Source organism: Fistularia commersonii, chromosome 21 (genome assembly GCF_037954325.1).
Source record: "Fistularia commersonii isolate RoL2024-O1a breed Wild chromosome 21, RoL_Fcom_v1.0, whole genome shotgun sequence".
Classification (NCBI taxonomy): domain Eukaryota; kingdom Metazoa; phylum Chordata; class Actinopteri; order Syngnathiformes; family Fistulariidae; genus Fistularia; species Fistularia commersonii.
Window position 1 is genome coordinate 11,161,704 of NC_141304.1, and position 27,769 is coordinate 11,189,472.

Here is a 27,769-nt window from a genome sequence, read left to right on the forward strand (position 1 = left end):
TCCTCAGCACAGGCTCTGACACTGTTGTCATGGTGACAGCCACATTAAATATAATAATATACTCTTCGTTCTTTCATTACCTGAAGGAACTTTTTTGGGGGCTCATGTTCTACATTTGGTGCCTTAGCATGGATTACCCACTGGGGTGGGAACCTCCAACCTCTGGGAACCTGACATGCCCTCAATGCGGCCTCATACTGTTTTTTCGAGTCAGATGAAATGTGAAAAGTGGTGATGAGTGTGTCCTCAGCAAAGTCATTTTCAAGGCTTCGTCACAGGCATCTGAGTCAGTCACATCTGACGCCAAACCACAGCGGATTGAAACATTAAAATGTTAGTGTCACACTTTGTTGTCTGAAGAATCTTCTTATGTAATTTTTTTTAAATACATCCAAAATATCACTTTTTCCATTTCTGTGTGTGTGTGTGTGTCTGTGTATAAATGTATTTTGTATATTAAACTCCATGCGTATTCACAATTACATACATAAACCCTATGTTGCTGTTATTTCCTGTTCAGCTACTTTTGTGTTGTCTTATTTTTTTCCATATTTCATAGACTGTTATTAACATCATCATTATCATGATTATTATTCTTAGTCCAAGTAGTAGTAGTATTTCCTCACAGTATAATTATTATTAGTGTTTTCCAGAGATTATTGCCATTTCACAAAAGTTTTTGAAACAATTTTGTGGACACGTGTCAATTTTCCGGTATATTTCTTCCGATTTTTGCTCATTTGAACGCAACTCAGGTTTTGTATCAGGCACGGCGTACACCAAATAATGCGATCTATCGCCTGCAATTTTATTTTATTTTATTTTATTTTATTTTATTTTATTTCGGCACAAACGTTTGGCCGTCGGTGAGCGGAAGTGTGAGGCTCTGGTCAAACGGTCCCTCTCCTCCGGGTCGACCTGCAGAGGAGAGGAGACACATCGGGCTGGATTTTCATCTCGCCATAATCGGACACGCGTGGAGTGATATTACAGACAGTGGACCCACGCAGCCACGGAGCGCCCGGCGGATCTGGGTTGCGCGTAAAAGCGCGTCAGAAGAACAACGATCTGTCCATTTCGTACGAGCGCAGTAAAATCCCATGTGCAAAACCAACGGCGCGATTACTTTTTGGCGTTAACAACTGCGTGTTCTGTGTCACGGAGTCCACGCGCGTGTGTGTGCAAAGCGCTTCACGGTCGAAAGCGGTATTTCTAATAGTTCGATCGGTTGGACTACTATTTATCGGTTTTCCCATTCGAGTCTCTGCAGGGTTTTCAGGCGACATAATCATTATTTTCCTTCCTTTACATAATAATACCCGATGAATTACAATTCAATGAATGCAGATAAATGATTTAAATGTCAACAAAACAAATTACACTTCTTCGAGTAGACTCTAATTGCACTACCAAATTGCTACCAATAATAATAGCAGAAATTATGATAATAATGATAATAATAATTGCAATAATAATAATATTAATAAGGCCATTACAACATTAGTATAGGTCATAAATTATGGCAAAAAAAAGAAATAAAACGTTTTTAACTATATCTTTGGTTGGTTCAATGGGGAAAAAGATCATATACTCAGTGAAGCTGATCATATGTTTGTAGATGTAAAGGTAGATGTAAAGGTGCAGGAGTTGTCCATGTGACTTGCTATTATCTACTTATGCCCCCTAAAAGTCGTACAGCTGAAAACTGACGCTTCCTTTGGAAAAAAGAAAAAATTCCCCTCCCTGAACAAACAGCAACATAATTCCTGAATAAAAAAAAATATCACTATAAACAGCCTGGTTTAAACAGTGCTCGGGTGAAATTCACACAAACCGTGAGAAAAACTCAATACAACTGCACGATTTGTTTTGTCAAAAAATCTGGATATTTTGGGGGAATAATTACTACCATTTTCTTCAGGTTTATTTCGGCCTCTTTTTTCCAATAAGGAAAGGCGCAGCTCCAGTAAACAGTGGATTCCAGGTTGGAACATTATCTGCCTTCTGAAAGCAACACCAGCAGGTGCAACGTTTATACAACGTGCCCCGCCAGCTACAAACACTATCAGGTCTTTAATTTAACATTTAACATCACTACCAGAGTAAAATCATCAGTTCTGATCAACATCGAATTTAAAACTCATGTTTAATACTGAGTGTGTGATTCAAAGAACAGCTCTTTAATATCTACGCGTCCTCACAATACAAAATGATCCTGGAATATTTGAAACAACCCGCACTATAAATGGAGGCCTCCGCTTTTTACACAAATATACGTGATCTACCCATTTATCACTTATCAGATTTTAGTTGTGTTCTTTCGATGTTTTTATGGCTCCTATTTATTTTGAATGCGTTTCTTTGAATATATTCATAAAGGTTAGGCCAGTAAACCCTAAGGATGACCTCTCAAGGCACTGCCTTCGATCGGAGACCTCGGCATTGAGGTACAGGATTAAAAGAAAATAATGTCTTGAAAAAAAAAATCTATGTGCTTAATAAGAAGAAGAGAAAGTTGCTAGTGAAAATACATTTAATAATTAAACATGAGACAGTTACACTGAAGGAATGCAAACAGACGAGCCTTAGAATATAAAGTGGACCTACTACCCAGGTTCCCTCCTCAGCAGTGGTAGTTCACAGACACACACAGGCCTCCTGCTAGGCCTGAGGGTCTTAATCAGGGGTCCCCGCTCCGTGATGAGCCTTATCCTCCATTTTCTGAAAGAGCCTGCATTCAAAAATTAAAAAAAAAAAAAGCCTCCGAGCATCCGGGAGGGAGCTTTTGCAGTGTCACAGTCATTCCTCCTGAATGCTCTCCTGCTGTGAGGACGAGCCGTCCGACGGACGTTCGCCGTCCGCCCCTGACCTCTCCTGCTCCGAGAGCTGCTCGCTGCTGAGGATGGAGTTCTTCTTTGGCCGACCTTTGGGCTTGGTGGGCGACTCCAGGCCTCCACCTTGCAGCACCTGTAGGAGAGATTTGCAGTCAGCCGACAGCGGTGGATGCAAACGCCTGGGTGATCTTCCGGGCCTGTTTAGTAACTTCTCCATATTGGCTGAATTCCTTGAAATGTATTTAAATATACTGAGTTGATATAACAGACGAAATGTGTTATCAAATGAGATCCTTTATGCAAAGAATTTCCTGAATGTCAGCTTTAGGTATTTCAGTACTAATGTAGATCCATCAACAGAGCTTTTCCACCTTCTGTGTATTCTGGACCACTTGACCCTGAAAGTTTTAATACAGTTTGTAATTCAGAGGCTTTGAAAAACAAAACAAAACACTAACAATTACAATAAATGCTCATCGGTCGATTACTTTGCTAATTTTCTTCCCCGAATTTCCAAAGCCTTCACTTTCTATACACACACAATCAGTGTATAATTTGGCCTATAATTGTTAACAACATATCTTAATATTATTTTCTAAACATGTTTTAAGTAAAATTTTTGGTGACTTATTGTTATTTTGTTTTTTGTATTTTCCATTACTTTATTGCAAATTATTTTCTCGTGGCAAAACATATTTTGCATTTTCCGTTTTTGTTGACAAATGACTACCGCCAACAGTCCGTCCAGCAAACATGGAATAAAAACATGTCGCTGTCCAATGATTATTACCTCTTATAGTTATGAATAAGCATGCTTTTATTTCGTTAAAAAAACACAATAAGAAATTACAGAAAAAAAAAATACTATATATCATATCTATGTATTACCGTTTTTATGTCCAGACATTTCATATAGGTTGTATTTTAAATCTAATGTTAATGGCTTGTATTTGTATCAATACTGTTGATTATTTAATTATTGATTTACATTCTTTGTCACAGACTCTTCACCCCCGGGATACACAGACTTCTTATGGATAAGCTGCCGACTCCGAAGCGGAAGGTATTTTTCTCAGTGTGTGAGAAGCATTTTTCCATTTTCAGAATGAGAAATGTAGTCCGAGCCAGACAGGAAATATGACAAGTTATGTAAGAGTCTAAATAAGTATAGCTTTATCACTATTTTTTTTTTTTTTTTGCTTTTCACTAATTGCCTTTTACCATCACAGTGTGAGAAACACTGATATCTCCTGCAGTGGTAACTTTTAACACAAAACTCAGGACTGTTTATCAAACAATCAATGGAATGCAATGTGTACTTTGTTTTTTTTTTCCCAATTTGTGACCTTCAGATCGATCACATCACACAAGGTTAGAATTTAGAGAGGAAATAAAAATCAAAGCGAAAAGTTAAAGGCAAATCAAAAAAATCAGAGACAGTTCTGGATAGAGAAAAACAAAAAAATGAATAAAAAGTAGAAGATTTTCAAGGTCATTTTTGAGCCGTTTTTAGAACTTCAACGTTTAAACACACACACACACACACACACACACACACACACACACACACACACACACACACACACACACACACACACACACACACACACACACACACATTAAGAACATTTAAACGTCCAAAAAATAATCAGCGTCTTTTTTCTGGCCTGAAAATCTATCTATGAGAATAAATGTAATTTTGTTTTAATGGAATGATTTTCTCGAAGGGCTAATTTTGTCTTATATATTTTAGCTGCTTATTTGAGTTTCGTTTTTTACGAATTGTGGTTTCTCGATAAATCCACGCAGTATCATTGCAGAAAGAATCCAGGATTGAAGAAAAGTAAGGCAAAGAGAAAACTCCTGTAAAATGGAGTCACTAAATAATATATTTAGAAGTAACGACCAAAAAATGTTATTCAATTCCTTTTTCAAAAGTGGGATCTGCTTCTTTGCACAAACGTTGCTAAAATAAAATGATTATAATAAGGTTAAGTCTGGGCTAAATTTTCCACGGAGTACCGCCGAGTATTACAGAAGAAAAACATGTTTTGTTTCCATTTTCTTTTACATAATTTAAGTCCAAACTTACGATTTTCTTCCACTTCATCCTCCTGTTCTGGTACCACGTCTTGACTTGCAGCTGACTGAGACCCAGAGACTCCGCCAGGTCTATCCTGGAACCATCAATAATCGATTCAGCGCCACCCATCGATCGATCGGGCCCAGTTAGAATGATCATGACGGTGTGTTGTTTGCGCTTCACCTGTCTGGCGTCGACAGGTACTTCTGCTTCTCGAAGCGCTTCTCCAGCCCCATCAGCTGCAGCTCGGTGAACACGGTGCGGCTCCGGCGGCCTTTCTTGCTCTTCCCGCCGCCGTCGCCTCCGTGATCCAGCTTCCCGCGGAGGTGCAGGTCCAACGGCAGGTGATGCGACGCGGCGCCGACCTGCAGGCCCGGAGCGGCGGCCAGCAGCGGCGAGGCGAGCGGGCAAGGCAGCGGAGACATGGGGAACTTGAGCAGGCTTGTTTGGTCGGCCTTCAGCACTGCACGCACACACACACACACACACACACATGCACACACAGGAAGGGTTTGGAGTTAAGACATGTCTTAATACAAATACAATATTTGCAGTAAAAACCGGATCTGGTCACGATGCGCATTTCAGTGGGTGTCGTAGTTTTAGAAATTACGGATGTCTAATATTTGCAGATATTTCAAGACAAGTTTCAATTTGTGGTTTAAAACAATTAACTCTGGCCGAAGTGCACATGTTTACGCACGAAATGACAGGGAAAAGAGACAGATCCTGAAAGGCAGGTGACACGTGTCTGCATTTTCACCTATATTGACTCTATTATAACGATAATAATTTACGATCATTATCATCATTATAATTAAAATTGCCCTGTGATAAATTAGGCAATTTATTGTCATGTTCATTCAAATAGGCAACGACTCCGCAATTGCGCGAAGATTTTTTTGAAAACCCCGATAAATGTCAAATATCAGCATCCCACGCAATTTAATGTATGACGAACAGACCAAATAACATTTTTCCGCAAGAATATTATTAATGTAAGGCGCATAATATTACTAATCAAATTACTTGATTGGCTTGTTCCCGGTTCCGAGGCAGTTACCCGTTATTTATTATATGTATCTAGAAAAGTGATTTTTATTTCCATCCAATTAATAATATTATTGTTTTTATTATTATTATCATCTTACCGAGTTGGCTGTGGAAGGGCCGCGCAGACAGTAGAGCGTGGACTCCGAATTTGAGCAGCTCCCCGGCGGGGGCGGCCGCCTTGTGCTCCGGGTGGTCGGTCAGTATCTCCTCGATCATGAAGCTCCGGTACCGGTGGGTCCTGTGATCCGGGTGAACCTCCGGAGGATAGAAATGCGCCCCCATATCCAAATGATGCTGCATAATACGCTTGTTTCCGTGCTTCTCTTTTTGCATTCGCGACCTCCGTTCCGTTCAGGGGCGCAGACCGGGGCTCATGTCCCCCCCCCGTCCCGCCCCGCCCCGCCGCCGAGCCGTTATAGTCCGCGGATCGAACGCCCCCCCCGGCCGGCCCGGCGGGTGCAAGTTATCCTCTCGGTGCGCTTGGGTGTCCCCGGTTTCTGTGTCCGGGTCCGGTTTGACGCTCACGGAGAGCCAGAGGAGGAGGTCCGGGGCTGTGCTCGGGGCCCGGCGGTGCGCCGAGAGGTTCCTCCGCCGCAGAGTGAGTCACCTTGGCGGTGAGAGGAGGAATAATATTTGCCTTTTTTTTTTTTAAACGACGGTCCTCTTGGCTCCACCTCTTCCCGGGTCAGTGTGCGTGGTCGTGCCACGGAGCCGGAGGGAGTCCGGCTGCTTTCGAGGAGGGAGGAAAAAGGACCTGAGAGGAAGAGGAACACACAGACTACTTCACTGGGAGAGTATATATATTAGAAATAAAAAAAAGTTTTCAGCTCCAACCCCCCCTCCCCAACCTTCATCCCCACCCAGGCTGTGACTGAACGCCTCCATTCGTGACCCCTGTGAGTACTCAAGTGTATTCAGTACTTCAAATTTTATCTTTTGTGACAATAACAAGTAGCATATTTTGTTTTTAAGCTCCTATTTATTTCTTTTCGATTGATTTCCCCGAAGCAGGTGAGAACAGAAACATTTACCCATACATGAAAAGCACCCATGCAAACATACTCAAAATCCATTCCTTGTTTTGCATAGCCTTACATGGCACTAATTTAAAGATTATAACAGAATGCCTGGATTTGGCTCTAACATTGACCCCTTAGCTTAACCCCCCGCCCACACACACACGCACATACAAGTGTATATATTCTCAAAAATGTGATGTCTTTTCAACATCACATATTGACCCATAATGTCACAAACGTAGCATATACTGGATTCTTATAGTGGGGTCTTCAGGGAAAATCAATGGATCTGAAAATAGGCCCAAACTCTAAATTCTGCACATCCATCGCTCTACGCGGCGAAGGGTAGTGATGAGATAATACGAGGGTGGATCACAGCCTCTTCTCCAGGATGGTTGTTCTGCTTGTCATATGCTCTTTCTGTAATAAGCATGGACATTTTTCGATGTGCTTGCCTCTTGGTTTTTCTCCTGAGGGTCCCCGAGAACACCAGATGAACCAATAGATTGGTGTTAAAGGTTAATTTGTGCATTAATCTCCATAGGTATGGCTGCAAACCCTCCCATGCGCCTATTCAGAAATATAACTGCACATTGTGGTGACATGGAGCCTATCGATGGACACCCCTAAATATAGACTTTCCTCTTTCTGTTTACACGTCCCAAGTTCACACTGCATCTTCTTGTTGAAAATGAGCTGCTGGTCAGCGTTTCAGCGATCATAGTCACCAAAATGTTCCTTTTTTTATCCACGATGTTTTGGAATCGGTTGAAAAAAGCAACACAGCAGCCTTTGACTCCCCTCGCCAGCTAGTGTTTCAGTGGTAGAATTGCAGCTTGACACAAACACGCAGGAGAGGGAAAAGATTACCGACACATCGCTGAAGTACAAGCCAAGCTTTGAATATCAGACACAGTTTGTCTTTTCATTCGATAACATCAGACAATGACTGTGCTACCTCCAAAAGCAGCTAAATACATGATACATTGGTGTATATACATTGGTGTACAATACTATTTTGCAGTTTGGATAATAAAAATATTACTGATTATTTTCTTCCTGCATCCATTTGTGGCACCAGACATCCTCTTATTGATCAAAGTTTTTCAACGCAATAACCTAACTTTTTGAAATTCTATGTTCTCCTGACAGTAGAATAACACACCATAAGCTGTAACAAAATTTAAAAACTTTGACACAATAAAACCAGATGTTGTCAGCCTACAATGATATGAATCATTTGTTACAGTGAGCAGTCACATTTGTGAGTTTTAGTTAAGTTTCATTGAATTACAATTGCCTGGTTATTTCAGTACATTTAAAACAAATTACTGGCCTACTTCAAGACAGGTGTAGATTAGATTAGATCCACCTTTCCTTTACTATTCCTTTATTCTGAGATAGACCAAGTGCACTACATGTATTTACAACCCCCCCCAATATATATATATATATATATATATATATATATGTGTGTGTGTATGTGTGTGTGATTAAATAGATAAAACAAAAACAACCAAAGCTGCTTTTAAAATATCAATTTAAATTAGTTGATTTTAGTTGGCTTGTCACAAACACACACACACACACACACACTTACAAAATGTATGTTGTATTTGTATACAAACACACACATTATCATTGTTCAGTGTGTGTGTGTGTGTGTGTGTGTGTGTGTGTGTGAAAGGGGGGCTGGGATGTCCAACATTCTGCTTGCTTTATCATTTTTTGAATGCTTATATTATCGCAATCATGTTTTTGAAATTAAAATACCTTGAAGTTAATGAGGAAATGATTTGTTCGACATTAAAACCACAATCAGCATCAAAATAAGGACAGCTTCCCTGGAGCTGCTTTTGACTGAAATGCATTTCAAAAACAAGAGTATTAGTTGTTCGTGTGAGAGCTCAGATGTGTATCTGAATCCGTGTCAATGTGGTCATTTATGTTTGAATGAAATTACTCATTCTCCCAGAATAAACCGTGAGTCACGATGCAGATTGCCTTGTCTTATACGGTGTTATGTTTTTATTTTTACTGTGTAACATCCAGAAAGAAATGCAGAAATTGCAACAACAAAATTACATGACAGCAAAACCGCAAAACCAAACCCAGAGGGTGTTCTGGAATTCTGATGTGAAGCAAAGCGTTTAAGATTGTTTTGGATAAATTATATTTAAATTAAGAATTTCCTCAAATCATTTGTTGCAAATTTAAGACGGACGTTTTTCGGCTGCAGTTTCTTTAGTTTGCACTAAATCTATCGTGGCATAATTTTTCCTTTGAAATCCCATTATAAGTCATTGTGCAACATAGATTAGGACTAAATCCATAGTCATAGATTTGAGATCAGTTCCAAAGGTAACTATTATATAGTAACAGTTACTATAGTCTGCAGGCTTTTATGGGAAAAGGATTTACTACATCTTTCATTCAGGAAAAAGGAGACAGGGTGGGATGATAAATTGAAGATTGAAGCATCTGTATGGTAAATAAGAAGAAAAGCAGAGGCGCAGAGATCACCATCCATTGCTTGAATCAGTAAAATAGACTGTATTGTTATTAAAGCTCAGCACAGTGAAAAGCCCTGTAACCTTAGTGATGCATGAACATCTTGAAAATTAGAAATAGTCACGTTTTGTCCCATAGGCTGACACACACACATCTGCACAGTCTCTCACATGTTCCGACCCAGAAATGTGAATCTAATTCTGCGAACAACTGCTGAGGTACAGTGATGAATATCCCAAGGTTATTTAAACATATGGCGCGTTTGCAGCTTTCTCCTGTGGTCACTGCTGGAACTGCACAATCAGTGCTTCCAATACAAATGTACTTACTGTATAATGCGCGCGCGCGCACACACACACTCTCTCTCACACACACACACACACACACACACACACACACACACACACACACACACACTTGGAAATGCATGAATGCTATATTTTTGCATGACTTTAGATCAAGAGCTTGAATAAAACAGTTAATTTGGGGGTTGTTTCATCCCATTCTACTGTCCATATGCAAATGTACTTGTAATTTAATTTTTGTTGCACTTGAGAGAGAACCCCCAAAAGTTCATTAGGAAGAGAAATATGTTGGGAAATATCTTTCGCTCTTTTTTTCTCTACGAATATAAACACCCACTGGGCGGCGCCAGAGTACTTGTGAAAAGTGGCTAGAGGGACTCTTACAACACTTTCTCACAAATATTGTTTGTAAATATTTATAAATAAATATAGCTGTAAATATGGCTTTTAAATGGCCATTTATTTAGTAAGAAAGAAGTAAATTCAGTTTAAATGTGAAGCTAATTTTTGATGGTCATGCAAACAGGTCATGTCTTCTGGAGGTCTCAGTGATCATTTTTAACTGTTTTCCAGCCACCACTTAAGAAAACGCTGTTTTAGTTGTCAGTCCATCATGTGTGTGTCTCATTTCTGCATGAACCGTTACAGAATGTAGAGGTAGGAGAACAACACTGCAAGGTTTTGTCCTCAGTAACATCAACACTGGTCATGAATTGAAATGTGTAAAATTCAAAACATCTTGTTCTTTGTCAGTTGCTCAGAACGTATTGTTATCATTGTAATTCATTTCTGTGAGCAGACAATAAAACATATATATATATATATTTCATGCTGTACTTGGATGAATTACTATTGTGTACACACAAATGTGGAAAACTGTGATTGACTGATTCTGAGAAGTACTTGATTTTGTCATGAGGGGGTTGTTTTGAATTTAAATTTGAATTATTTAGGAAGATTTACAAATGTTAACAATTCTTACCTTCCTCCTCTCACTAACATTTCTGGGATGGGGGTAAAGTTTTCATGGGTAATTATTAGGCTTGCAGTCATTTCTTGAGCATTGAGATCTGTAAATGTCCTGCCAGACCACCGTGATGGGATTTAAGTCAGAACTATTAAAAGCTTACTCCCAAACCCAAAATGTATCTTTTCTGAGCCTCTCGGGGTTCAACTTAATGTGATTGTGCTTCTTATGGTTATCATCTTGACAGATCAAGAGCTCTTAGATCATGAGCAGACGTGCTGCTTCAGGATTTCCAGTCAGAGAGGAGATTTCACAGCTCTGGAAACAGGCGGAAGTCCTTGTACAGCAGCAGTTTATCCTCACCTCATGAAAACCACATTAACAAAGCCATATACTTTGTTGTACTTCTAGCCTCTCTTTCGTTCATTTCACGCAGGGAGAGCAGCATAGTGGTGAGCGCTTCTGTCTCACGGCAAAAGGATCCCTGGTTTGATTCTGACAGGGGTGCTTTTCTATCTGGAGTTTGCACGTTCTCCCAGTGTCTGCGTGGGGTTTCCCAGGTTCTCTAGTTTCCTCCCACAATCCAAAACATGCAAGTTGGTTCATTGGAGACCCACCATTGCTCAAAGAGAGAGTGAATGGTTGTTTGTCTCTACTGGCATCTGAACCCTGCATCTCTGCTGAGATGGGCTCCTGAGTGTAGATATAGATAATGAATAAATGCAATATATTTCCCATGCAAAGTTCTATAATAAAGTTGTTCTCATCTCTCATCTCATCTCTCATATGCATTTGCAATGTTTGCCTTTAAAGCCTGTGTAATAATAATATTAATTTTAATGATAATAATATCATTCGCAGTCAAAGTAAGTACAAGTCAAACCAAAACAAAGGAAATGCCATTGACTCATTCATTGCTCATATGTATGAGCCTATAGATTGCATGGTGATAAACTGTATTATAATGTCTTTATGTCTGTTTATTTGCAATAAAATCTGAAATTCATGTCGTAAAAAAGGCCATAGTCATGTAATGTATGTGTGTGCATGTATGTGTATAGGAACACAAACAAACAGAAAAAAATGCAATTTACCACAATTAAATATATATAAATATTTGAAAACTATGACTCAATAATAAGTAGTATATAAGAACAAAGAATGTTACACAGTAAAATAAAGCGCTCCTTTTAATTTGTATTAAATGTTTTCCCGCTTTTTTAAGTTGGAAGTGAAGATCAAAGAAAAGAAGACGGATAGTATCACGTGACGGAGCTGGCCCTCCTTATGCTTGACATGTCAGCTTGCTAACTTAGCTAGTCGCCTCTCCTCCCTTAGCTGACCAAACGATGGCTTGAGGAAAAGCCGATGCGTTCCGCGTCTACGACGAAACGGGCTGAGTTTCAAGTCGAAGAATGGACGACGTCAGAAAGTTTGAAGAGACTCCGGTCTCGGAAGACGATAAAAGGGTGAGTCGGGCCTTTCGAAGCTAATTTTTTACTAGCCTTGTCCAATAGCGCTGCGCTGTGCGCTGATTAGCCAGCCTTAAATCTTCACTTGCATCATCAGCATCACACGTCCCTGCTGCGCGGCGCTAATGGAGGAATCTCCGTTACCCCTTGTAACTGCCGAAAGACTCACTTTAACATTCAAAACTTAATACCCCTGATAATACAGTGCCGTCCAGCTTTCAGTTAACTTCAAAAAATGGACGTTTGTCAACACGATAGATAGAAGCTGTAAGCGGAACAATTGTTATGTATCCGCCTCCGGCACATGTAGGTGTCGCAAATCAAGCAACCAGTTGACAGCGTTCTAAACAGCTACGGCAGATGAATGGAGCGGGGAGGGAGGACCGCTGTCTTTTGAGATCGTCCCTTTGACATATTCCTCTAAAAATATAACCTTAGAAAAATGTCTTTTAAATGTAATTGTCGAAGAAAAATAACATTTATTTGACTGATTTTTAAAATCCACAGTTGATATAATCATTATCATCCCTGACTGCATTACAAACATGGCCTTGTGAGGCAGACTTGCATCCGCAAGTGTCCATAATGCTGAAATGAATTAAGAAATATGTATGTATTTTTCTGTACTGAAAACATTTTTTCAGTGTTTTTCATGTATTTACAAAGCCTCACAGACATGTTGCCTTCATGTCACTTTTCCCAGTTATAGGAGCACAAATAACTCATCATAGTAATTGGGTAGAATATAGACACTTTTCCTGTTTTGTGTAATATTTACACAACATCCGTTCTGAACAATAGCCTCATTCATCTGAAGTGTTCACTGTTTCATCCTTGTAACCATAATTTGAGCTGGAAAGTTCATGCATTTTAATGATAAACTCTGTTAATTGATTGAAATTGAAAATACTACGACATGTATATTGTGTTGATATCTGTGGTATCTCAGCAGACAGAGTTAAAAAGCGTAACCACACATGGTAAAATATGTACTGGAATGCCTCTGCCTATTATCACTGATGTACCAACCTGAGAACGTGTGTGTGATGTACTGTTGTGTCATTATAAGCAGTTATTGTGTAGCTGTGAATGTTGTCTTAAGCACTAAATCCCACCAGACAAACTGGGACATTTAAAAACTGTTATATAGCACAATGTGCCTGCCATATTTCTTTATTTACACACCCAGGGATTACAATCTCACATTCCACACTCAACACTTCTTAGTGACACATCCCAGCCTGCCCGTAGTCCTGTTCTGCTGTCCTCCCAGTGGAAAAGAGGTCATAGATCTGCTGCAGATGTGTCTTGAAATGAAGGAACACTGAACCCACTTCTTTATGTGTGTTAATATGCCAACAGGAGTAATAACAATATGTCTGCAATGGTTACCTGGACATTGCTGATTTTAGAAAAATCAAATAAAAGACGGGGTCATATGTAAAAGTTAATTTAGGTCTGTTTTTTTTGGCAATTTAGGTTATTGGTGCCCGGTTTATTTTCTTTTCTTTCCAATTTCAGGTATTTTAAATATTCCAAAATCCAAAAGACATGCCTCTGTTAGTTGGAGAAAATGTCCAAAAGTCAAAGTGAATTAAAAAAATAATGTTTTGCTTTCATCTATTTCTTGATTTAAACCAAAAAATGTATTCATATTATCATTATTACAATATCACAGTTAGAGAATATTTCATACATCAACATAGCAGTCATGCCTAAGTCATAATTTCTTAAACGTAGCATCCTGTCGATGGATATGGGTTCCTTATATTCTCTTGCGATTATACCATTTTCTGCCATTCCTCCCCTATGAATATTTAGAGAAGGTATAATCTGGTACTTGTCCTTTGAGGACTGGTAGATGCTATATTAATATGTAAAATTCGCCTTAACTGAGCAAAATGCTCCTTTTAAAAGCTTGTATTTTCCTTTGTGGTGTTTAAGTGCCGCAGTAGTGGAGTCTGCTGTGTAACGTGTAGAGAAAGATCCTCATGAGCAATGAGGTATTGAATACTTCACTCTCAAGATGAGCTCCCGTCTGAAGGTGTTCTGCACAAGTCCTTGTGTTTTCCTGTTTCTTTAAAAGAGGCGCAGCATCCTAATCGGCCAGACCAGGTGGCCTTTACAATAAAATCAAGCTCTTTGTCTCTTTTCTTAGCTCTTACCCTGTAGCATGTCACTTTAATTTATTATTAATTTGAGCACGCCGTTGAAGAAAGACAAAGGAGAAGGAATATGTCATGGTGTCTTCAGCCTTTGAAAGGTAAGCGTCAGAAGTTTAGCAACATGCTGAATTGTTAATGTGCCAGTTAGATTGAGAAGAAAAGGTGCAGAGTTTCATTGCTGTAACATCAGCAAGCACAAGTCATTGGGCTGATTAGGTGAAACAGGAGAAACCTTGGGTGCTAGTTGTTGAAGTGATATGCAGTGGATATGTGCGACACCTTTTTGATATCGCGCTTTGGAAATCAGGTGATCATATCCAGCATTACCTTGAAATTGTGCTGCAATTGTGCTTGCATGAATGATTGATACACTTGGCTTCAGCGTTCACTATGAGATGGATTTGTTGTAATAGTGATAGATTGTGCTGCACCATCGACCAAATGATTCTCGGCGTAGTGAGAGGACACAACAGCTATACACTTAATCTATTCAGACTTGACTGCAAGCCTCTCTTGTTTCTGTGCAGGCAATCCTAGAGTTGTTACAGCTTGTAACTCAGCACCTCAGATCTCAGATTTGCTCCAAACATAATCCCTTGCAAGTCCTGGGACTCCATGCACCATACATGAAGTGTACTGGTTAATGTTCACTTGTATACCACTGTTTAAGGAAAAATACCATGATTCCTATTTACTTCAACGTCTCATGAACTCACTTACTTATATTTTGTTGGTTATTCTGATGTGTGGCTAATTTGTGTACAATGGTCCTTGTTGGCATTGGAACTTCTGTGAACCTACTGAAGATCCACTGCCCAACCCAGACCAGTCTGGTAATCACTGGATTATCCAGATATTACAGATGCATTCAATACTTTGTTTTCTAAGGATCTGCATGGATTCTGGGGCAGGACCATAACTAGATTTTAATATTTTCCAGAAGTTATTATGTATTTTAGATATTTTGATATTAAAGAATATGCGGCATAATTCTGCTTTAATTTGTTTGCATTGTTCAAGAACTATTACGCATTTAGGTAGTTTTGTATGAATTAACAGAAATGATCAAAAATAAGATATTTCTCTAAATCAACAAATTAAATTACATGCAAAAAAAAGGAATTCAAGAAAATTAGAAAAATATAAAAAATATTGAAAGGAAATATTGCAAGGTTTGATCATTCTTGTTTTATCATATCTGTAGTGTGAAATCTTGATTAAATCTTTTGAATATTGTCTCCCAAAAAGTATAAAACGTGTTCAAAAAATGATGGTCAAGACATTCTTGTCTGTTGTTTTGTCACGTTTCACTCTGTAGCTGAGACTCTCATAAATTATGTCCATGACCAATGGACAACTGTCTCTGTCTGTGATTGTATTACATTGTCTCCATGTTTCCAACTACTAATTGATTCTTGTTTTTGTGCTATTGTTGAACAATTTTTGTGTTCAAGGGCCAGTTCTTTGATTATTGAAAGCAAAGATAAAGCATAAAGACACATGAGCTGCTGACATTGTAGTTCACTCTGTGCCCTCCACCCCCCTGGGTACCCTGCCAGGCAACGCCACTTGTTTCATTTGTGATCAGCTCCTGAGGCTGCACAGCCCATGCTTTTATGCTGATGTTTTCATCTCCCTCTGAAGCAATATTTGTTCCCACCTTCCAGCCCCTGCCATGGCAGCAGGTGACTGCATACTGACTGACCTACCTCACTTTGAGAGGGTAGCCGGCGGTGCTGAGACAGGCTTTGAGATGGAAGCAGGTAAGATAGCTCTGCAGCACATGAGATTAGACAGTCCCATCTGTCTAATTTTCAGTTTGACTGAACCCATAAAATAGATACATCTTATCTCTACAGTGTGGTGTAGTCATTTAGTTGTCACATAGACTTGCTCGGATGCTATTTAAGTCTGTGAAAGTCTTGTCTGGTCTTTTTCTGATATGTTCCAGTCAAATTTTCAATTTGAAATGAATTTGAGGTGGAGCTAGAAAACCAAGTTGCTCATTCCAGTTCAGTGTTAACCATTGCTTAATGAGCCATCTTTTTGACTAGTTCTTCAGCTCCTCCCACACATTGTGGATCTCACAATATTGTCCAGTGTTTGGCTTTAGCTTGCCGTTGCTCTGTCCACCCACTTGTTCGACTCACTCACTATTGCAGTGTTGGACTTACAAATGAAGATGTTGAAGTCAACAGATACAAGCTGCCTTTGTCACAGTTTCTCTGTCATTCTAGTTATGAAGTTGGTTTTAAATGTAATTAAATGAGGACGTTAAAATTGGCAAAAAAAAGTAAATGACATAATTAATATTAGTAGAAGAAAATAATTTGTATAAATGGTAATTAGATATTAACTGTTGAAAGTCAAATATCCATTGACATCAACAAGAAAGTCTAATACCTTAATTCAGCACAAAATCCCTTGAAGTCATCAAGATGCCACCGAAAGTATAGCAACAAATCCAAATTATTTAAAATGTCCTAAAAAATCAACAAGAAGTGATACATGGGATTAATACTGAAGTGTTTTTTTTCTTTGCATCAGTCTACACACTCCCTTATGCCTGTGGATCTGAGCACACAATATCCCTCTCTTTCACAAAGACTTTTTCTAATAATTCTTCTGACCATGATTCAGGCCTCTATTGTCTTTCTGATTCCCTGCTTTGGACTTTTGCAGTCCAGTTAATACCATAGTTCCAGGTTTGACATGAAAGGCAATAACATAATCAAAAGAATAACGTTATAAATTATAAATGTAATTTTCAATGTTGCAAAAAAACCCAATTAGCCAATGTTTTGTCTCCAAGAATTTACTTAAACGCATTTTTACAGTTATACCCTAACTTGACCATGCAGGAATTTGATTGGACTTTTGGTCTTACTAGTATAGACCATCCCACCAGGACGTTTCATATTTTGGACAACAAGGAAAATACTTCCAATTTACTAATGGGTTGCTGTTGCTGTTTTTTGTGTGGCATACTTTTTTTTTACAAAAATCATATGAATTAGAATTTCATAATTCCCCTAACTCTTTCAAATTTAATTTAAAGCAGGAAGGGGTTTGAATATGTCACAATGGTGGATTCAGTTGTCTTACTTGTTTTACTTCACTCCTCACTGTGATTGTTTTAAAAGAACCACTTAAGCATTTTGGTATTTCAGGCATAAACAGTGAGATTTGTGTTTACAATCTTTCCCCATCTCCCTCCTGGTGACGGCTTTGGATATCGTTGTCATGGGCACTATTCTGTGTCGCTTGTGAATTGATTGCATTGGTTGTAATTTCCTCTCCTCACCATTTGAGGTTTGTTGTGTGATGATTCATCCTAGAGGCAGAGCTGTTGAGTCAGAAGCCTGTTGGCATGACAATACTCACACTGCATGCACCAGCAGCAAAGCCCAGCTTGGGAGATAAAGTACAAAGGCTTGCACACTATCCACACTGGATGGGTGCTTTGCCTGAGCCAGCCTTATGCGGGTCCTGCAGTAGGTGGGGCTTACCCTGGAGATCTTCTGCTCTTTGTCCCAGATAGTCTCGGCGGCATTCATTCTGAATCACACTCCCACAGAACATAAAAAAATCAAGATGTAACCCCATGAAGGAAAGTGATATTTTCATTGTTACCTGAACAGCAAAGCAAAGGATAGATGAGGCATTTATTGATAATGTCTACGTATACTTACTGAAATTGTGATTTACAGCCAATGTGAGGATTCCCACTGCAAAGTACACTAAGATGGGGGAGACCCTGAGATATGTTATCCCAGGTCACATGCAGTGCTCCATGACCTGTGGTGGGAAGGCCTGTAAATATGAAAACCCCTCTCGCTGGAGCGACGAGGAGCAAGCCATTAAAGGACTGTACTCATCCTGGTATGTTTGGCTCAGGAAGTGAAATTATTGTCCTATATGACTATTTTGGTGCCTTGTCTGGTAACACAATCAACCATATATTAATGTTCATCATTTCATCTAATTGTCTATTTTCTTATCTTTCACTTGCAGGATAACTGACAACTTGCTAGCTATGGCAAGGCCTTCAACTGAAGTAATAGACAAATACAATATAATTGACCAATTCCAAAGGTAGGGTGGTCTTGACACTAGGTTTGATCTTGATTTGTCTTTGCATTATTTAAGCTTGTTGTCAGACATAAATGTGTCGCTGTGAACGTTGAAATTTTACTGTGCACAGGTGTGGTTTGAGGACAGTCATAAACCTGCAGCGGCCTGGGGAACACGCTCGCTGTGGTAACCCTCTGGAACAGGAAAGCGGTTTCACTTATCGCCCCGAAACCTTCATGGAAGCAGGCAGTGAGTATCTTCATTCATGCTAGTTCTGCGTTACGACGCAACTCCAAGTTATATTCAGAAAAAAATAGACAAGTATGTTCTTTGAACAGAGAAAATTGCCAAGAAAAACACAGATTATACCCACTGTGATGCAACTGTTCCCTTGGTGATTGCCATCCGAGAAAACAAAACACTAGAGATTGGCAGGGGTTTTAAGCAGCTCTTCCTTTTATTGAGTAACCTATTGACTATTTTTTCTCTCCTTCTTTATCAAATTCATAGAGCATGTTCTGACACATTTATGAAGTGCTGGTATTTAAACATTTTCTTATGATAGATGTCTGTGAAATACTGGTTCTTCTGTGAAGTGATAGTTCCTCTCTCTTCTTCAAACTTGTCACACCAGAAAAGGCAACTCCTGATTTAAGTCTTGCCATTTCAGGTGTTCTAATGCAAATCATGTTTTTTGATACAGAGATTAGTCACCATATTTTCTCAGCAATCCACTTGGAAAGGGTATTATGATGAAATCAATGTCATCGAACTATGCTATGTATCGCTTTGGTTAATGGTAAAGAGAGACATGTTCAGATCCAATCTATCTGTGCATTTTATACTTGTGATTAAGTCATAACTGTAATAGAGACGTGTTTCTCTTTTTAGCGTCATAAAAAATGCTGTGGCATGCTTCTGTGAAACAGAATTGTCCCACACATAGTGTGTGTATCTTCACACAACAAAAACCAAGCCTACGGTGAACTAGAACGGAGTCAAATTGAGTAACCCATATGATTTCTTTTCAGCCACATCATACCTCATCATTTATTTAAATGTGGTTCATTTTTAGTACACCTCTACATGTTTGTCCAAGTTGAGTGGCAACCTCTTGACTAAAGAATAGTGGGAAATCAGTGAGTCTTCATGGAATCCTGCTGCTCAATAACTTAGCATCACATCTAGAATAAAGTAACAGCTGAACTCAGAGACTTCAGAGGTGAAGTGCTATAGGTCTTTTTCCCCCCTCATCAACACTATGTTTTACCTGCAAGCAAACAAATTAGTACCAAGGGACTAAACATGTGACATGACTTTAGAGGATGGCAATACTTTTCCTAAGAAGCTCTTCTGAGTGCTTTGTGTGTATGATCAACTTCACACTTTTAACAGACATTGTGTAATAGCACAATACCCCTAATGAATCAGTTGTCTGTGACCTTGAATTTTTCTAAATGAAAATACCGTATGTTCAATATACATACAATGTGTTTGTTGGTGAGAGAAATACTTATTTAATTTGTGCCACGAAACCTATAATTGTAAATTTGTGATGTTAGCTAGTTATTGTTATCATGATCTGGAAAAAATATTTTGTAACAAAGATGAGCTGGGGATGGAACATTTGACAGCAGATGTCTTCAAGAAAGATTTAACCCATAGTTTGCAAAATATCTATGTAAATAAAATATACAAATGAAGGAGGTCACAAATCTAAAGAATTTCGCATGCAAATTAGCTATAAAACTGATCTCTGACCCTCACATGTCAAAGCATGAAATCAAATTTTGTCAAACGCACCACTGAGCTTCATGTCTGACTGATTCAAAGGGGAGGTGGTATAACTTAGTGGAATAATTTTTCAATAATTACATGTAAATACACTCTGCTTGGAACATAGACTATATAGCAAACATAACATTTCCAAGCCTATAATGGTATTCACCCAAGACATTTTTTACAGTTTTGTTGATGGAAGGAACACTGATGTAATTAGAGTGTTGTTATCTGCTTGAAATGATGATGCAGAAAGACATCAACATTTTATTTTAGTTCTTTTTGTGTCCCAGCTGTCTGTGGTTTGCAGTTTTAAATATAAACATATATCTTCTGGCTTTGTTTGTTGCAGTTTTTTACTACAACTTTGGATGGAAAGATTATGGTGTGGCATCACTGACTACAATCCTTGATATGGTGAAAGTAATGTCATTTGCTGTCCAAGAAGGGAAAATGGCTGTCCACTGCCATGCTGGTCTTGGAAGAACAGGTTTGTTACTTTAACAGAGGCATTTTTCCCACTTTTTTAATTGTTTTTGTTTATAAAAAATACATAATAAGTAGTTATAAGTGAAGTCATAAGATAATAAGTTAAAATTGAATTAGTTGTAGTTTGATTGGTCGAAAGAACCTTCCGTAAGCACAAGCAGTCATAATGTTTGGTTCTTGCACTGCTAACACTATGTTGCCTTTATGGTCATTTATTAGTGTTATTATTAGTTGTAGTATTTATTTATTTTATGGGCTGCTCAGTGGTTAGCACTACTGCCTCATAGCAAGAAGGTTCCCGGTTTGATTCCAACACGAGGCTTTTCTGTCTGGAGGTTGCATGCACCCCCACCATCTGCTTTGATATCTTTTGGGTTCTCTGGATTCCTCACACAGTCCAAAAACATGTAGTTAGTCTATTTGAGACCCTCAGCCCCGCCATAACCCTGACTGCAGGTTAGGTGGAATAGACAATATATAAATTAATTAATTCATTCGTTAATTTTCACTGTACCTTACTTTTATATCTCTCTTTTTGTACAAAACTTTGATTGAAATTGATTTATAAATAATTGCTATTCATATTGTTATTATTATAGAATATTATCAACTAAAAATATACATTAAGTTGATATATATTCATTCATCGTTGATGAACATTTTTTGATGAACATTTTTCATGAACAATTACTCTCAGCCATTGACCTTCTTCCAAGAGCCAATATAGAACCAAATATTATTTTTGTGGCAAGTTTATTAAAGTGTACCTCATTGTATATATGGTGTTTGCTAGTTAGGTGCTATTTTGAAGTTTGCTCTGTTAAATTATTGCTGTTCCAATTTAATGTTTTGTATACCTCTGCAACTGCCACTAAACATACTAAGAGGCTCCATTTGAAAATAAATAAAGGTTGATTAACTGGCACTTTTGTAGGAATGATAATAAATGTGCACTGTCAACACATACTTAACATACTTAATTTAAGAGCCAACTATGCCAGAAATGGCTCATTGTAACATACTTAAAGGCAAAGTCTAAAAACAGAAGAAAAGAGCTGCTGTGGCTACATAAGAGACTTGTTGAGCAAAGACCATTACATCAAAATTTTCAGTAAGAAGGGTCACGTAAACTAGTTACACAAACTCCCTTTGTTTAAAACAACTTAAAGTGTTGTGGATCTACTCAAATCAAAGTTGGTTTGGATATAAACAACAATTGATTAAAAAATTGTCGGTTTGCAGTTGGACAGACACCCGCTCATCAACAAGGTCTCAGGCAAGATTTCTTTGTCCTTGCCACAATTGCTATGTTCACACTCATCCAAAACAGCCATGCAATGGAGGGCAAAAAAAACATAGTTTGCATCAGCAAACTTCCCTCTGGAAATATCTGTAATACCACTTAGACATAACTCCTTGTGTTCTGTTTCATATTTGTCTTCCTGTAGGTGTGTTGCTGGCGTGTTATTTGGTCTTTACAACCCGGATGAGCGCTGACCAGGCAATTTTGTTTGTGCGTGCCAAGAGGCAGAACTCCATTCAGACCAGAGGCCAGCTGCTGTGTGTCAGGGAGTTTGCCAAGTTCCTGCTTCCTCTCCGAAGCATTTTCTCCTGTGCAGAACCCAAAGCCATTGCTGTCACCCTGTCTCAGTACCTTACACGCCAGCGCCACCTGCTGCATGGCTATGAGGCGCGTGAGCTCAAAAACGTGCCAAAAGTGATACAGCTGGTGTGCAGACTTTTGTTGGACATTGCAGCCAACCGGCAGATAATGATCAAAGAAGATTGGCTAAAGACCCCTGACCTCACAGCAGAGGTGGAAAAAACTGTTTCCCAGCAAGCCCTTCAGCAACTTGGAAAAGAGATGAGGGGAAAGGGTATTCCCATTCACCTTTCTGATCCTTTGAGCCCAACTTTTCCCGAGTCCCTTCCTCATGACCAGCCTCTGGCCAGTGATGACTTTGATCCCCTCTGGAGAGAGCAGAACACACCAAGCCCCTTAAGATCGTCTCTGTCCAATTATATGAGGCTCAGTTTAAGCGATTCTGCCTTGCACAAGCTTGGAACAAGACAACACCTTCTGAGAACCAACAGGCTACCAATCAACTGGCTACTCAAACATTCTTTGTCTCACAGCAGCATTAGTGCTTCCACTCTTGCTGTTCCAGAGATTCTTAATAACATTGAGGATACTCCGCCTCTACGCAAAAGGCTCCATAAGGAGTATCAAAATCTGTCTTTAGATCTTACTGAGGCACGAAAAGCTTGCTCTTTTGCCCCTCTTCAAGCCTTACCCACCAAAGGCACTCCCGCAGCCAATAAGGAGCACTCAGACTTGGTTGAATCAGCACATCGAGGGGTTCCTATCATTAGCTTCCAGTCAGAGATTTCATTAGAGAATAGGTGTCTGTTGGTGGCCAAAGCTCTTGCCATGGACCTGACTGACCAGGACCTCAACTCCAAGGTCTCAATGTGGCAGGTAATTTCCACATGAAAAAACATCCTATGCATACAGTTCCACAATAATAATGCCACATCTTTTTAAATTTCTTATGGTCTTCATTGTTCTAACTATGTGAAAGGTTGTCAAACATGTATACTATTATATTTGTTATCATTTTAATGTGGTTGAAACCAATTGATAATAAGCCTAAGTCTAGACTTGTATAGTTGCGTTTCTCACACGGACACTCTGACACTTTTTTGACTTCTTGTTGAAACCCCCACTAGCAGTAAACCTTTCATTCTTTTCCAAAGCTATAATTCTGTCTTTCAGCCGAGTGGAACTGTCGCTCATTCTCCAAACACATGTCCATGATTTTATCTTGCATGCCACTGTTTTCATGTATCACACACTGACAACTTTGTTGGTCCTTGCTCAGACCCTTTTTGTTTTGTAACATAGCTGACGCATTCCACAGGGACTTTGGTCCACATTGACAAGATTGCATCTTACAGTTACAGCACATTTGTGTGTTGCAAATGTGTCAATCCCTAATTTCATTGCCTCTCAGAGGTGCTCTGGTGGATTCAGATCTGGTAACTCTAGAAGTCATTTGCTTCAGTGACCTCTTTTTCATCTTCAGGAAACTAAACTGAGATCTTTTTATATATATGGGATGGCACATTACCTTGTAAGAAGTAGCCATATTAAAGGGATTTTCAGCATATGAAAGTCACACCCTGTAAAAAGTAATTTTTTTTGCAACAATATTCTGTGTATCTCATATAAACTAATAACCATCTCATGTTCTTTGTTGATTGATCTGGTTCTGGTTTTTAATGATGGCAGACAGAACTCAACTCCAGAGAGGGGGCATGGGAGAGGTTATGCTTGGAGAGAGATCCCCTGGTCTTGGCTAGTCTGATGTGGTCGTGGCTCGAGCAGCTGAAGGATCCCGTCATCAGCAGTGAGGATGTCAAGTCACTCAGTGAGAGGAACGTTAGCCCTCAAAAGACCCTGGAATCCCTGGAGAAGGTAACTGACTCCTGCATTATCAGTATCAAATGTGATTCTTTTTTAAGCTGATTAAAGGTGCATTAGGAATGTACCTTAGCATTAATAATAGGTATAACATGAAGTCAATAGATTAGTGGTGTAACAGTATGTAAAAACAACTGTATAGTTGTTTTTTGAGAATTTTAAGAAAGTAATCATCTTAAATTTACAGGAACTTGTTTGATGGACACTGCTTTATAATACCTGTCATATATGCTGTAATCAGAGAACACAATTTGCAGTAGAACAACACAAAAAGCTATTTGGTTCATGCCAAGTAAGTAAGTACAACAGATGCAGTACTTGACAAGAACCACTGACACACTTGGTGAAAGTACAGTGATACAGTATATTACGGCACAATGCTGCCATCTCATATTGGCTACCAGCCAGCTGTCAAGGAATCAAATGTATTGATCTACCAAACCCAACATTTGCCTACATTTGACTTGTTAATCTTGAATCCGAAATTAAGGTGACCTGCCTCTTCACCCTCAGGGCCACCGCCTGACACTGCTGTGCATACTGGATTGTGCTGCTCATCTTCTGCCTATGTCTGAAGAGCTGGAGACCAGCTTTCTTAATCAAACAATAAAAATGTTTACCAAAGTGAGTGGGGAAAAAAGTCTCCCATTAAATATATCAAGCTGTGTACTTTGTGGCTGATTATTTTTTCCTTTCTCTTCAGATGGATTCTGCCTCAAAGGAAAATGAATCTTTGTACTCGACACTGAAAGCAATTCTGGCTCCAATTCTCCACGAGCTGCGAGACAAAGCAGTGGATTGTGAAGCCTCCTGATCAGCCTCAACACTGTTTCACAAACAGGGTTCTTCTGACCTCTGGGCATTACTGTGTTCTACTGCTGAGACCTGCCAATCTTTAGTCTAGAAACATATTGAAAGGATTTTTGCATTCCATTTTCCCTGAAGCTCTTTATAACCTCTAGGCACTGCCATTCTTTTTGTTTACGTGCCACTGCGCTGTCTTTGTTGGAAAGGTGCTTTAAATGGCTAACTCATTAGAAAATGAGGGAGAACCCTGATGATTTCAGCATAGGCTTGCCCACTAAGGGCATATGTCAGCGTGGAGGGGATAATTAATGTTTCATCACTGTGCCGATGCTATAGTGTGACTTATTTATTCACATGTTATTTGAAATGCAGCGACTGAAACGTGAACTAACCTGTAACAGAGTTGTTCAGCACCAAGTCATGTGTTAAATGCAAACTGTGGCTGCTGTTCAAGCAGAGCAGATTCATGGGGCCACCATAGTCAATGTTTATATTCATGGCATTGTTATCTTGTACTTTATAGTGTAAACCATCTCAAATCAATGATGTAGGGCTGGGCAGTACATATGACGTATATCAATATGTTTCACAATAGAGTTTTCCCCCAAAAAGTGAAGATGAGTCTAATTTTCTAGAGTTAAACAACGGAATTCTCATGAATGAACAAAAACATTATCATCAGCACTTACATTTCAGAAATCAAATGATATGCCCTTAAATCTGTTATATGTCATTTTAGTTTTCAAAAAGAAACCCAATTCTGACTTGGTACTTCTTTTTTTAATCTTCTCCTTTTCCTTTTGGCTGTTCCCTTTAGCAACCACCACAGCAAATGATCTGCTTTGATCAGATCAAATCCTCTGCATTCTCTTCCACCAACGAACTTCATGTCTTCTTTCACTTCATCCATATTTTTTTTTCTTCCTCGTGTCTGGCATTAAACCGTACTTCTGCTCACAAATGCTCACTTTTACCCTCTGTTTTGGTCCCTCTACTACACTTTTCCTCCATTGCTCAGGCATATTCTCTCTCTCTGATCATGTTTTACTGGCAAGTCAAAGCCCAGACACTCCCATGCCCACAGATATATCATGAGGACCAACTGCCTTTTGATCATTCATCTTCCTGATTGGCCTCCTCACTTTACTCTTTCTAATCTTTGCTGCAATGTGGTCCGACGTTTTCTCTAATTTCCTCATTCTTGCACTCTTTCACCTTCCCATCACACATCTGGCATCTGCCAAGGCTTTCCCCCCACTTTTCGTAATCATCTTAACCTGCTGCAGGTCCTTCCCATCTCCATAACTCTGCTTCGATGACCTGTTCACGTCGCCCTCTATATCCCTGTACTCCTGTCTACTTTCCTCAGGCCCTCAGTGTCCCACTTCTTCTTTGCTTACCTTTCACTGCACATACTCCTGCCTTTCCGTATTCTACCACCAAGTCTACTTATCTACTTCATTTCCAGATGAGACACAGAGTACTCTCCTACCTGTTCCCTGATCACATTTGCTGCCGTTATCTAGTCACCTGGAAGCTTTCTTTTTAAAATGCTGCTTTAAGGTGATTTCGTGCAGATTTTTACATTTCGTAGACATTAATTTATGACTTTTAGGCTATTGTCAGTTTATCAAACTTCCTAAATCATTCATTGCGTTGTTCCATGATTATAAAAAAATAAAAAATATGGACACTGATCCATTCAGAGATGCACACATTTGAAAACGATGACAAACCTGATGTATGTGGATATGTGGCCCAGTCCTACTCCTTCCCCTGTGTAACATTGCCCTGCCGGGTTGTAGCTGGTGAGAAACATCGGCAGTTTCGTACTGTGCCTCGTATGGAACCATTTCAAGTAGACCGTGCTGAATGTGATGATAACTTTAATAATAATTGTATGAAGGACATGAGACGTTATACTGTGGGGAATTTTCAACAAGCACTATTTTTTTCATTGTCACAATAAGCTACTTCTGACTGAATAAACTCTTGACTGCAGCCGTGTCTCCCTGCCTACTACATTACATTACATTACATTTGGCAGACGCTTTTATCCAAAGCGACGTACAATAGAACTACTTTGAAAGGACAGCCAGAAAACTCGCAGATCACAGAAACCAGCCACGTTTCTAAGACGAAGACAAAAGGATTGTTACACCAAGTAGCCTATGCTTCCTTTCTTGTGTCAAGGGTCAGAGTAGACAGTATTCTTCAAAAAACAAAGTGGCAAATCCTTCATTAACAGATGGGCACAACCACATCATCATAGTGGTCCAGGAAACCAAAGTATTGGAATAAGACAGGAGACCATGTTGTGACTTCCCAGTTTGATCCTGGATGATGTTAACTGGTTTGCAGAAAAAGCAGCACAGCACAATACTTCGTCCCTCGCTTGCTCTGTCTTCGGATGGTGGTGTTATTCAGTGTACTGACTTTGGAACTTGGGTGTGTTCTCGACAGGCTTGGCTTCAGAATGATGTATTTATTCATTCATTGTCTGTACTGGTTGTAAAAAATATTAAACAAAAAACAAAACATAACACAAACACCAAAGGTATTGACCTCAGATAGTTTTGTGACACTGACCCTTCATTGCACAATTAGTTTGTGACATATTTGAACATACAGGATGATGACTCCCTGCTATGTCCATATAGTCGCCTGCTTAAAATGATCACAAGTCATTTTTTCAGGTTTTTCAGAAAACACAAATAACTGAGCCAC

At 39.2% G+C, this 27,769-nt stretch overlaps 2 protein-coding genes across 2 annotated transcripts; one reads left to right on the forward strand and one right to left on the reverse strand.

Moving 5' to 3' along the window:
- Positions 1-2,341: 2,341 nt before the first annotated feature.
- On the reverse strand, positions 2,342-6,340 carry barx1 (BARX homeobox 1). Its single transcript, XM_086168637.1, has 4 exons — positions 6,069-6,340; positions 5,101-5,380; positions 4,927-5,011; positions 2,342-2,967 (listed from the first exon to the last, which is right to left on the reverse strand). The coding sequence occupies exons 1-4, from the start codon at positions 6,301-6,303 to the stop codon at positions 2,800-2,802; spliced, it is 768 nt and encodes a 255-aa protein (XP_086024763.1). The 5' UTR covers positions 6,304-6,340; the 3' UTR covers positions 2,342-2,799.
- Positions 6,341-12,067: 5,727 nt separating this feature from the next.
- Positions 12,068-27,043, forward strand: ptpdc1a (protein tyrosine phosphatase domain containing 1a). Its single transcript, XM_086168877.1, has 10 exons — positions 12,068-12,241; positions 16,077-16,172; positions 18,120-18,291; positions 18,424-18,504; positions 18,614-18,732; positions 20,615-20,752; positions 22,200-23,230; positions 24,044-24,229; positions 24,749-24,859; positions 24,939-27,043. The coding sequence occupies exons 2-10, from the start codon at positions 16,085-16,087 to the stop codon at positions 25,047-25,049; spliced, it is 2,037 nt and encodes a 678-aa protein (XP_086025003.1). The 5' UTR covers positions 12,068-12,241; positions 16,077-16,084; the 3' UTR covers positions 25,050-27,043.
- The last annotated feature ends 726 nt before the right edge of the window (positions 27,044-27,769 follow it).